The sequence below is a fragment of the Synchiropus splendidus genome, chromosome 1 (genome assembly GCF_027744825.2).
Source record: "Synchiropus splendidus isolate RoL2022-P1 chromosome 1, RoL_Sspl_1.0, whole genome shotgun sequence".
In the NCBI taxonomy this organism is placed as follows: Eukaryota; Metazoa; Chordata; class Actinopteri; order Syngnathiformes; family Callionymidae; genus Synchiropus; species Synchiropus splendidus.
Genome location: NC_071334.1, coordinates 46,744,386 through 46,758,380, shown reverse-complemented (window position 1 = coordinate 46,758,380; position 13,995 = coordinate 46,744,386). Strand labels below are relative to the sequence as shown.

General features: G+C 44.0%; 1 protein-coding gene across 2 annotated transcripts; it reads right to left on the bottom strand.

Annotated features, from left to right (window-relative positions):
• Positions 1–10,959, bottom strand: tbx3a (T-box transcription factor 3a). Of its 2 annotated transcripts, none has more exons than XM_053849681.1 (7): positions 10,065–10,959; positions 8,877–9,159; positions 8,625–8,771; positions 6,729–6,805; positions 6,305–6,462; positions 4,588–5,219; positions 1–2,184 (listed from the first exon to the last, which is right to left on the bottom strand). In XM_053849681.1, exons 1-7 carry the CDS (start codon positions 10,454–10,456, stop codon positions 1,723–1,725), a joined length of 2,151 nt encoding a protein of 716 aa, XP_053705656.1. In that variant the 5' UTR covers positions 10,457–10,959; the 3' UTR covers positions 1–1,722. The 2 variants fall into 2 exon arrangements, with proteins under 2 accessions (XP_053705656.1, XP_053705664.1); XM_053849689.1 differs by having other exon boundaries at positions 8,892–9,159.
• Positions 10,960–13,995: the final 3,036 nt, after the last annotated feature.

The following is a 13,995-nucleotide window of genomic DNA, read 5'->3' as shown; positions in this document are numbered from 1 at the left end:
TTTCCATTACGCAGCACTTTTTTTTTTCTTTTTTTTTCTTGCATTTCGAAATCAAAGACAGGGCTCGGTGTCACACGAAACAAGCGGCCGGTGCAGTGCGTTTTTAAACAGTAGCACTTCACACACACACGCACACACACACACAAGTGAAAATACAATGGCACAAGTTGTGTGGATACTCAGGGGGCAGGGGGGAGGTCCATACTGTTTTCAAATGAAAAGAGCCCACAAACTATCTTTACACAGGAATATTGACAATAAATTAAAGAACAATTCCCTAGAACAAAACTACTCCGTTGTATTTACACGCAACAATATGAAATAATTACATAAATATTTTATATATCCCTATGTACACGCAACACTACCTTTTATTTACTTTTATACTTTTGAAATTCTGCTTCCCTTTCACTGCTTTTGATCAATCTGGACTCAATTGTGGGACTATTTGAGAGTCAGGTGAAAGTAAAGAGACCAGATTAAAAAGATGCTAAGTATAAATGCTTTAGAAACAATTCAAATTTCGTTTTAATTCTTTCAAATTAATTAACCAAATGGGGTGGTGATTTCATGATTGTAGCTTTACATATGGTAGTTATAAGTAAGTATTTTTCCTTCAAAAATCCTGCTTAATTCTAATTATTTCTTATTATTATTATAATTCATTTTAACTGCAAATGTTAAAGAGATTGTCCTTTAATTTGTGACTTTATGTTTGTATTTAATGTTAAGAGCGAATTTATGGAAAACTATTCCAAGCAATATATGTATATATATTAAAAAAAGATTTTAAATAATATTACGGAAAATGTAATTTTCTGGATATTTATCAGCCTTTTTTTTTTTTTTGCAAATGTAGAAACTTATTTTATAATGATTTCTTTACATCACTAATAACCAGATTTTTCGCTGCTTGTCAGTATACAGAATTGAAATGTGCCATAATTCTTATACAAAATAAAATGAGGATAACATAGACATGAAAACGTTTCATTCAATTGTAAAATCAAAAAGAAAAAAGCTTGTGACCAAGACATTATCACAAATTAAAATATGCCATAGTATTTCTAATACTGATTATGATTTGTTAATTTTAACGCATTGTTTTGTGGGAGCATTTTTTAGTTTGTACCTTTTTGTTTCCACTGACTTAATGCTTTAAATAATTCAATTCAAGAGCCAATTTATAACATCTTTGCTGTAAGGTGGGAGAATATAAAAATAAAAGAACAGACATTTGTAAGCGGAAGTTCACAAATGACTGGAAAAGCTGTGCCAAATGAGTGTTCTCTGCATACACAGAAATAGTTTAAAAAAAAAAAGAAAAGTCGAGCTAAGTGTGACATTGTTGGGAGTGTAAAATGCTAGTTAAGGAGCTCAGTAAAATACAGCAGTCTCTCAAAGGTAGCTTTCTGTGGTAGTGTCAACATGAAATCAGAGTGCATATTAAAACAAACAAGAGATGATAAAGAAAACGCTCCACGTGTACAATAAAGTCGTTTTAGGAGACGGGACACAGCAGCAACTTCTCCTAAAGGTGTAAGTGACGTCGTCCAACGTTTCAGTTTCAATACTTGTTCGGTATCAGGGTCAAAGTTTAATTTAAGAAACAAATATGTGAGTTCACCAAAGTGCATCAGCCCCTCAAGTCTTCATCCTTGTCGATGGAACAGGCAGGTGTGTGGGGGTCGGGGGGTGCGTAAGTGGGTGAGAAGTCCAGTCTTAAGGGGACCCGCTCCGTGCTCTGTCCTGGTGCGAGTCAAGTCCGCTGACCAGACGTTGGATGCTCTGCAGCTCGTTGGCCGCATCTTTCTCTGTGCAAGTTTTTGGGGAGACGGACACGGACGAGATGGCCGACGAGTGACTGGTCACCTCCGACGTGGAGTCCAGGGTGACGCCGGACACTGGGCTCGCAGGGACCTGCTGCATGACGTCGCCTTTGAGGTCGCCGCTTCCCGCCACCATGGAGGGAAGGCCAGCCGCCGAGGCAGTGGTCAGCAGCGTGCTGTCGGGCACCGTCATGGGCAGCGAGTAAGGGCTGTACCTGAGTCGCGGGCGCACCGCATTCAAGAAGGGGTGCCGGTGCACCGAGGAGGACGCGGCGGCGGAAGAGGCGGCGGCCGCCGCTGCCATGTACGTGTATGGATACGGAAAGAGACTTCCGAAGGGGGACATGGCGAGACCCTGAGGAGAGAGAGAGGGGGAGAGCAGTGGGTCAGAGACCATCCTCCTGTGTCAACCAGTCAGAGCACAGCAACAGTGGTCCTGTGAAAACTGTGACCTGGTAAAGCTATCTTTTGGACTTGCCAAATAGCGAGCCACTCACAAGTGTTGCCATGTTGTCTGACAAACAGTGAGCCCAACAAGGAAGATAGACAAAAATAAATAAATGGTTTGAGATTTTGAGAGCTCATCTTAGACAGCAGGATTTGTTTTATGGTTGTATCTTGTCTGTATTGTGTGAGGAGATGCTGAGGGGACGTGGATTTATGGATAGAAACCTTTTGAAAATGTTCAGTGATGGTTTCGCACCATTATCTGAACCGTCTGTCTTCACATAACTGCTGAGTGATTATGTTTCTGGTAAAAAAAAAAAAAAAAACATGAGGCGTTTCTAAACTCATTGAACTCTATTGGCATACAGGCAGTCGTTTTCTCTTTCACTAAATCAATGTATGTGACAGAAACGTGTCGCGTCACCGCCGACAATGGGAGCGGCAGAAGTGTCCACCATGTTGTTAATGTCAGCAGACATGGTGGCTCCGCGGCGCACCGCTGTGTTTGACAACTTCTAGAGGTCCCCTCTAATAATGGCCTCAGAAAAGGTGATCGAGAATGAAGCCGTGCCAAATAGTGCTCTCATGTTCATCGTATTGTTCACAGCCACCTTCACTTCTACAACTAAGATTTTTGCTTGATAAATAGTGCACTCACTGAACCCTGCATCATTTCGTTCCACAATGCTAGTTCTTAAAACAGACGGCACCCTAGTGTTGTTGTGAACTGGGGTAGAGTTAAAAGTACTGTGGCACTTGATTCAGTATTCAGGGGAGTAAAGGTGAGCTCAACCGAAGGGTTTCAGCCCAGGTCACAGTCTCAGCATGCAAAACAGCTTCTCTCACAGGATAAAGATCTGCGTCTATTTGCATCCTCCCAGTCAAGTGCATGCCGACAACACTGACCACTGGCATCGCAACTCTTGCTACTTATGATACATGTAACTCCACACAGCATCTGCTTTCTTACTATGACAAGTGTTTAGCCTGCCAGAAAGTGAGCCAGTGTCCTGAGCCAAGCGTCAACACCTGACACAGACATTTTAAAATCCAAACAACGCACAGAAGTATCTCAACACAGAACTGCTAGAACAACACATGGAAAATGTCACAAATTAAACGGATGATGTTGCCAAATACTGAGGTGGTGTGAGGAGTGTTCTCCATCTTTTTGAAAGTTTTACGCACCTTCCATGTCAAAAGTGGATGCAGTTGTCCCACAGAAAGTGTTTTCACTATTTAAAAAGACTTGTGAACTAACTTTTTGGGCGATTTATGATGTTCCAAATGCTGTGACGTAGCAATACTAACCCCACTGCTTGAGCTTGTGGCTGATTTGGTGTGAATAGCCAGCATTGCTATCTAAAAATGATAAATTGTCTTTTGTCGTGCTAAAAACCTATCGCTATATTTAGCATTTTTAAGTTGACAACAATAAGTACAGTCATCATCTTAGTTGTGAAAATGAAACCACCAAGACGTAACAGTAACAAGTGTATTATTGCACTGTATTTTTGTGACCTATCTGCTGATAGTGTGCTGGTATGAGCTCAATCTTTGGATTGCACCATGGAGCTGACTTTTTTTTTTTAATGGAATTTATCATGTATTAAATGGACGACTTTGAGGGTACAAGCAGAAGCAAATCAAATGAAACCCTGCGCCGTCGCTTCTCAATGATCAAATACGACTATTGACTCTGCGGAGGTAATAAACCTCTCATCTCTCAAGAGCCAAAAAAGTGCGCCTGTGTGGAACTCCTGCGCCTCAGTGTTTGCTTCCTCTCAAAACAACTAGCTCTTCGACACCTCTCACAATCGCATTACTAACTCCATCTCACTTGCCAAATGGAATGAATGAACCTTAACCCGTCGATTCCAAGTGATTTCACAATTAAAAGCCCTTACAAAGCACCTGAATCTTTCAATCTGCTTTGGCGCGTTCGCGCGCTAAACCGGACTTTAAGTCGCTTGTTACCAAACAAACGTCCGCGTCTGACACCTGTGCACCAAGAGTTCACCCTATAACGCTCCCAAAAATTCTAAGCGTTCGATCTGAACGGCTCTGAGAACTTTGGCTACACATTAAAATTCCTGCTGAGGAGCGAGGCGGACTGCTGCCGGTGGTGACGACTTTTTTTTTTTCCTAAACAACGTGTCTGAGATAAAAGTCTGACAATCCCTCAACTTTAATTTTAACACTTTGGCGGCTGTGAATGACGAGAAACCGCAGGCTTTTATGAGAAAGAGTAGGCCAAGTGCGCTGGGGTCTGGCCTCTGAGGCCTGCGCGCTCACGGTCAACTGGTTTTACCTGCGACGCCAAGACGTGCTGCTGCAGGTGGAACGGCAGCGCCGGGGCTCCCGTCAGGCTCTGCGGCGATGCCATGCTGGTGGTGTCCATGGTGCTGACCCCTCCCGAGGAGACGGCCGCCAGTAGGGGTCCCATTCCCGCCGCTGCCATGTTCGAGAACGCGCCTCCCATGTTGAACTGGCTCGGGTGCAGGAGGAACGGATGCGCGCCCCCGAGATGATTGAAAAACTGCTGTCCCGTTAGACCCGGCGGAAATCCGAAATTATGCAAGTGGCCGTGGCCCATGTGGGGGCTGTCCGTCTGCACAGTCAAAGGCGCGAAACCGTCCTTGCTCATGGGCCGACACTCGTCCGACTTGGGCGGATCTAGACTCGGACTCTTGAGGTCATCCGCCGAGCGAGTGGTGCTGGAGATGAGCGTGATGGGGCTGTGTCGGGAGTCCGCTTGGCTCTTCTCGGTGTCCCGGGTCCGGCTGCTGGGATCGCTGTGGCCGAAGGGGAGACCTTTGGCGGGGCTCGTCTCGTGCTCCTTCGCGTCCTCGGTGGTGGTGGAGATCTTGCTGGAGTCCGGACCGTCTTTCTGGTGCCCATCTTTGCTCTCGTCGTCGCTGTCCTCGTCACTGTCGCAGAAATCTGACGGAAGATATTAAAATATCAATACTAAAATTATGCCCCGACTCCACCTTATATACTGCATTCACCGAGCTACCGCTGCAACACTCAAATAGATGCATGGCATATGTAGAATATATATTATTCGTTAACAAAACAGTTCCAGTGCAGCTGTGTATGTTTTGAAAGAAATATTTTGAAAGCATCGGAATTAAACAATTGATCTAGTTTGCATGATATTCGGAAAATAGAGGAAAAAAAGCAAAATAAAACCATAAAGAATCAATATTCTTTTGCCGCACAACAAATAAGACGGACCTCACATCGCCAGTAACAGTAGGTTCTAGTATTAATTAAAGTTTTTATGCATTCTATGACACGTTTTAAAATTTAAAAAATATATATCATTTTTTAAATTTACACAGTATATGACGAGTGGAACTTTTATGTTTTAACTAGCGCCTGAGTGAGAAAATGCAAATTACACGGCAAACCACAGTATTTTCAAGAGTAGAAATGATTCCAAATAGGTCATAAAATATCAGTCATAAAACTCACATTATTTTGCTTTAATATTTAATACCTATTACCGCATGGAATGTTGCGTTAACAGTCAGTAATCATTCCAGGACACTTTATTTTGTATGTACCTATTTATTTTAAATTAAAAAAGAAACTTATTATGTTTTGCAAAATGTATCATAATTCCAGAGTATTTCAACAGCTACTCCTTTTCTGCCGTTTATCTGTCGCTATATTTAGTACACAAACTTACTGGAACACACGACTAATTTCAATCATAACCGACACTTATACGGACAAGTATTACTCATTAATTCATAAGAACTACCAAGAGAATTGACAAAATACACTGCAATAACGATAGCGCCACCTACAGGAGCGGGACTGGCCAATGTGGCCGCGTTAAGAAGGTCCACGTCACCGGGCGTAGAGACAGCGCCGGGCAGCGAAGCGTGCATGAATGGAAATGACGCAAGTTTGTGGTGCATTTTTGCGCCGATTAAACATTCACGAGTGGATGATGGAGTAAATTCGTCAACATGAGAGCACCGCACGGGCCTGGAGTGTGGGGTCCGCCAGCCTACCTTTCAGGTGTGGGGCGCCCACGGTGGACACGGCGGGGGACGATGCCTGGCCGAAGCACTTAAAAGAAGCCTGCTCTCCCGACGAGTCGTCCGAAGCCCCGTTCTCCTTCTTCTGCTGCTCCTCGTACGAGCGGATCGACTGCAGGGCCAGCTGTTTCCTGCACACGGTCACTCCCGTTATTACCGCCGGTCGACGACCCCGAACTCCCAGGTCAAAGCCATGACACGTCAAAATTCCCATTTCTACTATTAACCAGTTAATAAAGAGTCCCAGTAGCTGGATGGGATAATCTCCAGTTGAGCCTCAGACAAAGAGCGAGGATGAAGAGCTGAGACTCCCTGCGGTTAAACGCTGCGTTTAATCCACGGATCATGGCCGCGTCCATGTCATCTGTTTATTTACTCCAAATCCACTTTCACTCACCTCTTCTCACGTCTGCCGTTGCCCGTGTCACGGAATCCTTTGGCGAAGGGGTTGTGGTCGATTTTGAGCTGCGTTATCTGTCAAAGAAAGCAAATCATTGAACGCAACATTCACCTCAGCCCTTATATTATACACTTGAATAAATAATTTTTTTTTTACAACAAACAAACCTGCTTTTAACACTAACGAATATATATGTATTTATTTATGTTATGCATATTTTGGAAAAAATAGTATTGGTAAAAGCTTCCCTTTATTTTTTATTTTAAATTTTATTTTTAAAATCAAAATTAGGCCGTAAGATGTATTTTTACTCAACAGGTAGCTTGTCCGCTCAATCGCCTTTGCGCAACAACCGCGCGTAAATTGTGCATTGAGCCTTAAAATAGACGATTTCTGATAATAAATATTTAACCTACAGAAAATTACTTTCTATCTATTCTTAATTTTGAGCCATTAAAGTTTATTATTGGTTTGCTTACACGTATGTATTTTTGCGCTAAAATGTAGACATTACTGCACTGTAGTGTCGCAATTTTCTATCAATCGACATTTAATGTAGGTACGTGGAGCCATATTTTTTAGCGTTCCGAAAGGCGAAAGGAAATACAAGCGGGCAGAAACTCTCTTTAAACTGATAAACAAATTACTCGTTTTACTTTTCGTGTTCAATATTTTCAGGATCGTAAACGTGCGCAATGACGCACGCATGATATGTACATTTTCGCCTGTGTAACGCTTAAAAAATATGATTGTGCTTCAATAGAATTAAATACATGTCTGTAACAGTTTTCTATTCTTATGGTTCCGTATTGAGAAAATTGAGGAAGAAATAGTGACGTTTATGTTATAACTTTAAATCTAATTGACTACTAAGCTGACGAATAAAACATTGTTTGTCATGGTGCATGTGCTTTAGCCTTTAACTTATTTTCATTAAAGATGCTGCACATTTCAGTCCACGTCGCCATTTAAGTGCGCAAAGGGCGTTTCCACACCTGTATTGTGCCCCTCACATGTGTTTTTCAAGTGATAACAAAATATTTTTACGATTTGCAGCGAGTCATGACGACTAGAAACGACAACAGCCGAGTTCAACACACACACACACACACACACAGACACACACACACAACAGCGAGGGCTGCGGAAGGGGGGGGGGGAAGTCAAATTATTGTAACTACATTATGATTCTCAGACTCTCGGCCTTTGACTCTTAAGGGAAGCGTGTCGATACAATAAGACACAATGCCAGTGTATTAGTTTTGGGAGATGGATTTTACTTGTCCTCTCTAACACAGGTCTTCTGCCATTTTCTCTCTTCTCTGTCTCGCACGTGTAGTTTATTTACGCTCAGATGGGGCTCACAAAACCCACCTGTGCGCTTCAGATATTTTCGAAAATCTTTGTAACGCTGATCTCGCACGTGTCTTTACAACTTGCGTCGTCAAAACTAGTACCGTCGCTTCATGAGGACTTGGGTTAAACGGGGCCAGTGTGAACCGGCATGTGGCAAAAGCATCTATTGTTGAAGTTAGAATGCTCGAATGAAGCTTTATAATCGTGATTTCCTCTGGAATTATTTTTCTAGAGCAACGTGGTGGAGCGGTCGGGGTCGAGGTGAGGGAGGGGCGGGAGGTGGAGGGGAGGGGGGGGGGGGGTGAGGTCTGCCGGCCAAATCCGTTCCATGTGATTAAAGAAAAGGAAGATAGAAGCAGCGCAGCATTCCGTCATATTTTCCAAACCGCAGCCTCGCCAGCACTTCCACTCTGACTCGTTCATATTTGATGACAACAAAATGGTGCAAAAAGAAACGAGGCAGAGGGAGGAAGCGCGGGGAGGAAGCGCGTGTTGCCAGCCAGATGACAGCCGTTCAGCGCTCCTCGTGCTTCCTACCTTGTCGTTCTGATACGCGGTCACGGCGATGAAGTCCGTCTCGGGGAAAACATAAGTCCTGAACGTGCTGTAGGGCAGCTTGAGGATGTCGTTGGCCCTGACGATGTGGAACCGCGGCTGATATTTGTGCATCGAGTTGAGAATGGTCTGCAAGAGAAGGTGCGTAGTTGTTGTTTAAGCGCGTCAGCGACGAGCGCGCACTGGACTCGACCACAGAATTGATGTTGGTGTAGGTATCGAAAATGGACATACATTAGTTGAACTTACAAATCCGTGCTTGTCGGAGATGTTGTTGGTCAGCTTGAGCTTGTGGAAGTTGACCACTTTGGACATCCACTGCTCCCCCGTGGCCGGGCTGTCCGGGTGAATGTACATCCTCTTTGGCATTTCGGGGTCGGCCTTGCCCGCCACCATCCAGCGGCTGTTGTGGAACTTGTACCTGCAGTCGTCGGCCGCTACAATGTCCATGAGCAGGATGTATTTGGCCTTCTTGTCCAGACCAGTGCACCTCACTTTGAACGGGGGGAACATCCGCCTGAGACCCGGAGAGAGAAAGCAGCTGACATGAGTGTCGCACAAGAAGCTCCAAACTTCGTGTTTGCACACAACGAAAAGCGGGGAGTGACGTCATTATAAAATCTAATCCTATTTTAAAATTCTATCTGAAAGTTTTCCCCTTAATATTATTCGTCAGAGTCTTCTGCCGCCATCTTTGTGTGTGCTATCACTGTCAGGGTTGTCAGATCTAACACACACACACACACGCGCACACACACAACAGGTTCGAATGAAAGTTATTCATTTGAAAGAAACTAGATGTGTTAAAGTCAATCGTTTGCGAAACGATACAAATATATATATATTTCTTATTTACATAAATGTGTGATAGACATTGAGCACCAAGTCAATGTAAACATTGTAGCAGTAAATAAGAAGCGAGTTGAAATATAAAATGCACAATAATAATTACAACACTGGTTATATTTATAAAGAACATCAAAATAATTCAATAGCTACACCTCAAAACTGTCCTATTTTAAAATAAATGAGCAGATATATTTAAACCTTTCACTACTGAGAAAGCCAACCAATCATAAACCCTGTTTGCGTCATATTAATATTTTTAATAATTGTTCTAATAGATCCTAAAATACTTAAAAAAAAACTTAACATATGACATTGACAGTGTTAAGTTGATAAACACTGAAATGAAACAAAATTGTATTTGAAAATGACAACTCTATAGAGAAAACGAAACTCATATGTACATAATTCCAATTCAGGTTCGGCAATATAATTACAATATTTTAACTTTTGTATTTACTTAAAAACTTTGTCGGGTCATTTTCAGATTTCAAATTTGATCAATGTAAATATTTAATTCAGGCAAACTGGATTTGTAAAAAAAATAGATAAAGAAAGCAAATAGATCTGCTTCACCTTCCGGATTTGGTGATCACCATCTCGGTGCCTCTCTTGTGGAACAGTTCCCACAGCTCCTTGGCTTCCAGGTGAACTTTGGGGTCGTCTTCCACCTCTTCTTCGGGCTCCAGGGTCTTGAGCGGCCGGAGGTGGGCTGCTGCAGCCTGGTGGCCCAGCGACGAGAAGTGCAGGCCGGTCTCAGCTGCTCCCATCAGCTGATCCATGATCGGCTTCCCCAGGGCGCCCGGCAGGGACAGGGACCCGCTGGGAGGGAGCGCTAGAGCCGGGAAGAAGGGCGGCTGGTGACCCAGCATTGCACTCATGGCAAATTCCGGCCCCCGGTGAGGTATAAACGGATGATATGCCATACTTGATCCCTGTATGACTGGATCTCTCATCAGGAAGTTCATGCAAGTGCAGACAGCGAATGTTGACGACTTGTTCTCTATTTAAACGCCTAGAAATCTCTGGGAACTCCGCCGGAGAAGAGGAGAATCTCTCAAGTGTCCATGGAGTCTCGTCAGAGTTCCTCGCTGCTTCTTGAATCAAACCAGCTCTGGACGCGACTGCGGCGCATTCTTATCTCGGCTGTTTACAAGATTCCCGTGAACAACCCCCCCACCCCAAAAAAAAAATAAGATAAAAAAAAATTAAGCGTCCTCCTGTTTTCAGCGTTGAAAATGTTTGCGCCGAATAATCCTGCCGCTGCCTTCACTCGATCGGGACACGCACCATTACGCACACGCTCCGCGCTCCCTTCCTCTTGTTTCTGCGCGCAAACACGCACATTTGAGGCAAAGACGGGAGAAGGAGAAGAAGTCCGCTGACGGCCAGAGCACGGAGAGAGAAGACACAGAGGTGGTAAGGTCCCAACTCCGTGATTTTCCTAGCGCCTCTGTGGCCCACGGGGCTTCATGCTGTATGGATGTGTTGCGTGTTACGAGCGGCAGCGCTGCCTTTGATTGGCTCTTTGACGCTTTCGGACCAATTGGGTGGCTCGGGGGGCGTGGTTCTGACAGGTCGGGTGGAGGGGACCGTCTTCAGACTTATAAAAAGGTGTTTGGAAACTGAAAAAGGGCTTTGCAGCGAAACACCACCCTGCCTCAGTCAAGTGTTGTGTGAATATGTCAACATCGTTAGAGAAGTTGCGCTATCGGTGAGGAGGAGGAGGCGGAGGAGGAGGAGGGGGAGCGCTGGCGAGGCGAGCCGGCGGAGCGACGCTCTCTGTCGGCTGCAGATGACAGGCTGCGCCGGGCGGCCGGTCCGCTCCCTCCTCGCTCTCTCATGTTTCTCAACACATGCTTTCATTAATCGACAATACAACGTCACGTTATACACTGGTGTATCAGTTTCACCGCGGGACGGATTCCGAACATTTCCTGGAACGTCCTCCTTGTGAGAAAAGAAGTTCGCTGGACGAGATGTGGCGCTCGATGATTAGTTCAGGATGAAGTAGATAACACGCTCAATTATTCTGACGGAAACGATGGCTCATGATTTCTTTTGGCATTTAGCATCATTGATTTCACTCTGCTTCTGCTTCGTGTGATAAGGTCAATATTATAGGAATAAATGCTGTTTATTGAAGCGCATTATACAGAATAAAAGTTAAACAAAACCAAGCATTTTTTCTGCCATAGTTTTTTGGAGGGAGATTTTCAATGAAATTGTTGACACGCAGCGTTTTCCAAGCCTTTTCCAAATTTGGATTTTCAAGTTTCAAATCGCAGCTCGGGTTCTGCCACTGCGCGCCTCCGAGGGCTCGTCGCGTCTCCGCGCGTCACCGCAGCCCTTACGCGCCACCTTGGATGATATTTAACCGCAATTCACGAGTAAACTCGAGAGCTGCGGCCTGTCAGCCACCTTGAGCAAACAGCAATTCTCAGTCAATTGTGGAGACAGTCGGAGGTGGAGAGCCAAAAAGGGGCCAATTCTGCATTAGCGTGGCGCGTTATTGGAGGCTTTTTTTTTTTGCTGCACTGTTTTTGTTAAACTCACTGAGGAATTATTGTGAAGTTGTATAAATCTGACATTGATGGTGAAGTCACACTTAAAGAGTAACTGTTCAAACACATGAGGCGTTAATTTAAGTAGGTGCTTATTTGACTGAGAACATTTCATTTTCTCTTTATTTTTTGATGAAAACGTAGAAGCTTTAAATATTGCTCTATAGGAGCACGAGTGAGAAGCTGTTGCTGACATTACCAATGAAGTGAAAGTGGCTTTTTATTGTTGAATATGTGTGTCTACATGAAGTAGCCCTGCTTCCCTGGAGGCAGATACACAATGATATTCAGCTTATGTGTTTCATGATATCGATTCGCCGGAGAAAACAAATGCCGTTGATAGGTCACACAAGTATCCGACAGAAAGTAAAACCCACCAGTAGCTCCAAGCCTCACTCCCTCCCTCACTCAGGACTTCCCAGCCTTGTCCCTTTGTGAGACACGAGGTCAGGCCTGTGTCAATTACTGGGGCTTATTCTTCTTTAAACACTGGCCCCCATTAGCAGCACATTTCAATTTAGCGGAGGGTGTCATCAAACAGGAAGCAGTGTTGACACGGCGGCTGCCTCTCCCAGCTACAGCTTCATTAGCTAAGCAAGTGCAGGGAATGGTCAATACGCTGTATAAACTTTTACTGGGTTAGGGCTCTCCGGGACCACAGGAGGCGGTAAAAGACTCTGGACTGATGTTACTGATAGATGTGGCTGTGTTGGTGCTTCTTTTCAGTCAACATTGTAATATAAGATTCCATTTTAATATATATTGATGTAAGGTATGATTTTGTAAGTGCATGTTGCCTTCCATACCTACATATACCTTACACCAAGCGTGTGTGTGTGTATATATATATATATATATATATATATATATATATATATATATAGGTTGTGTAGTTGTTATTTTTCGGATCTGAATTATGTCCCAAAATGTTATTTTTCAGATCTGAGTTTACCATGAAAACAGGTAAATTGTGGACCTACAAAGGTGGGCTTTAGTTGGTTAAAAAATGTTGACCATAGTTACAAGAAAGATTCATAACTGCTGCAAAGATTTTTATTTGTGGTGATGGGCTTCTTCTGGATACTGCTCTGTTTTTTTTAGCTTTAAATCGCCGGTATATATTTTTAAAATATCTATTGTATGCCGTTTGCTGGTGAGTCGGGCGACACAGTCTTCACATTATTAAACTGTGAATGAGAGAAAGTTCAGTTTGTCATTTAGGGGTGACGTTTTGCCAGACCAGTTGAGAACCACTTCTTTAGAGTCCATGTCAAACTCAGGGCATGAGGCCTATATATGATGCGCCCAGTCATTCAACGCGGTCGGTGAGGGCTCTGAATGTTTTCACTGGCTCAAAGTCGAATTCAGAAGACTGACCTAGCAAGGTGCGTTGGATTTGACCTGCTCTTATAAATGCCAACAATCCAACCAAATATTTGAGTGAGTCAGGACTTTGATGGCAGATGGCGAGACGCAGCTACTGCTCACGCTACTCATGAAGAGGAAGAAACGTTTATAGAAAACCATTTCCACTTTTGGACCAGGCCAACTCATGTAAACACAGCGGTATCGTAAATCGGTGATATTCTATTGTATTTTCTACCAAGCTCTGGCCCTGCAGTGGCGACTCGACTCATTCCAGTCAGTCTTTATCAAACGTTGTGCCTGGAGCGAAGCTCCCAATATCATCAATGAGTCAAACAGCTGAGAGGTCATGGGTTATTAAGGCCCGCTCTGCCGGCCACACACAAGAGCTCGGCTTCATTAAGCAAAGCTTCAAAGACATTCCTGGAATTGACCACGGAGCTGCAAGTGATGTAATGTATGCTGTCCTGTTTATTTGCAGATTGTTAATGATAAGCAAGGACAGACTCGGTGGCACCGCTCCTGAACGGAGGAGATGGGCTGCTGCTGCTGAGAGTCCTCAGCCCTAACGCGACGTG

Bases quoted from the DNA above. Each gene is read 5' to 3' on its own strand.
- tbx3a (XM_053849681.1), bottom strand. From the start codon at position 10,456: ATGAACTTCCTGATGAGAGATCCAGTCATACAGGGATCAAGTATGGCA. The intron at 9,160-10,064 runs GTGAAGCAGATC...TCCGGGTCTCAG, and splicing joins GTGATCACCAAATCCGGAAG to GCGGATGTTCCCCCCGTTCA. The intron at 8,772-8,876 runs GTATGTCCATTT...CTTCTCTTGCAG, and splicing joins GATTTGTAAGTTCAACTAAT to ACCATTCTCAACTCGATGCA.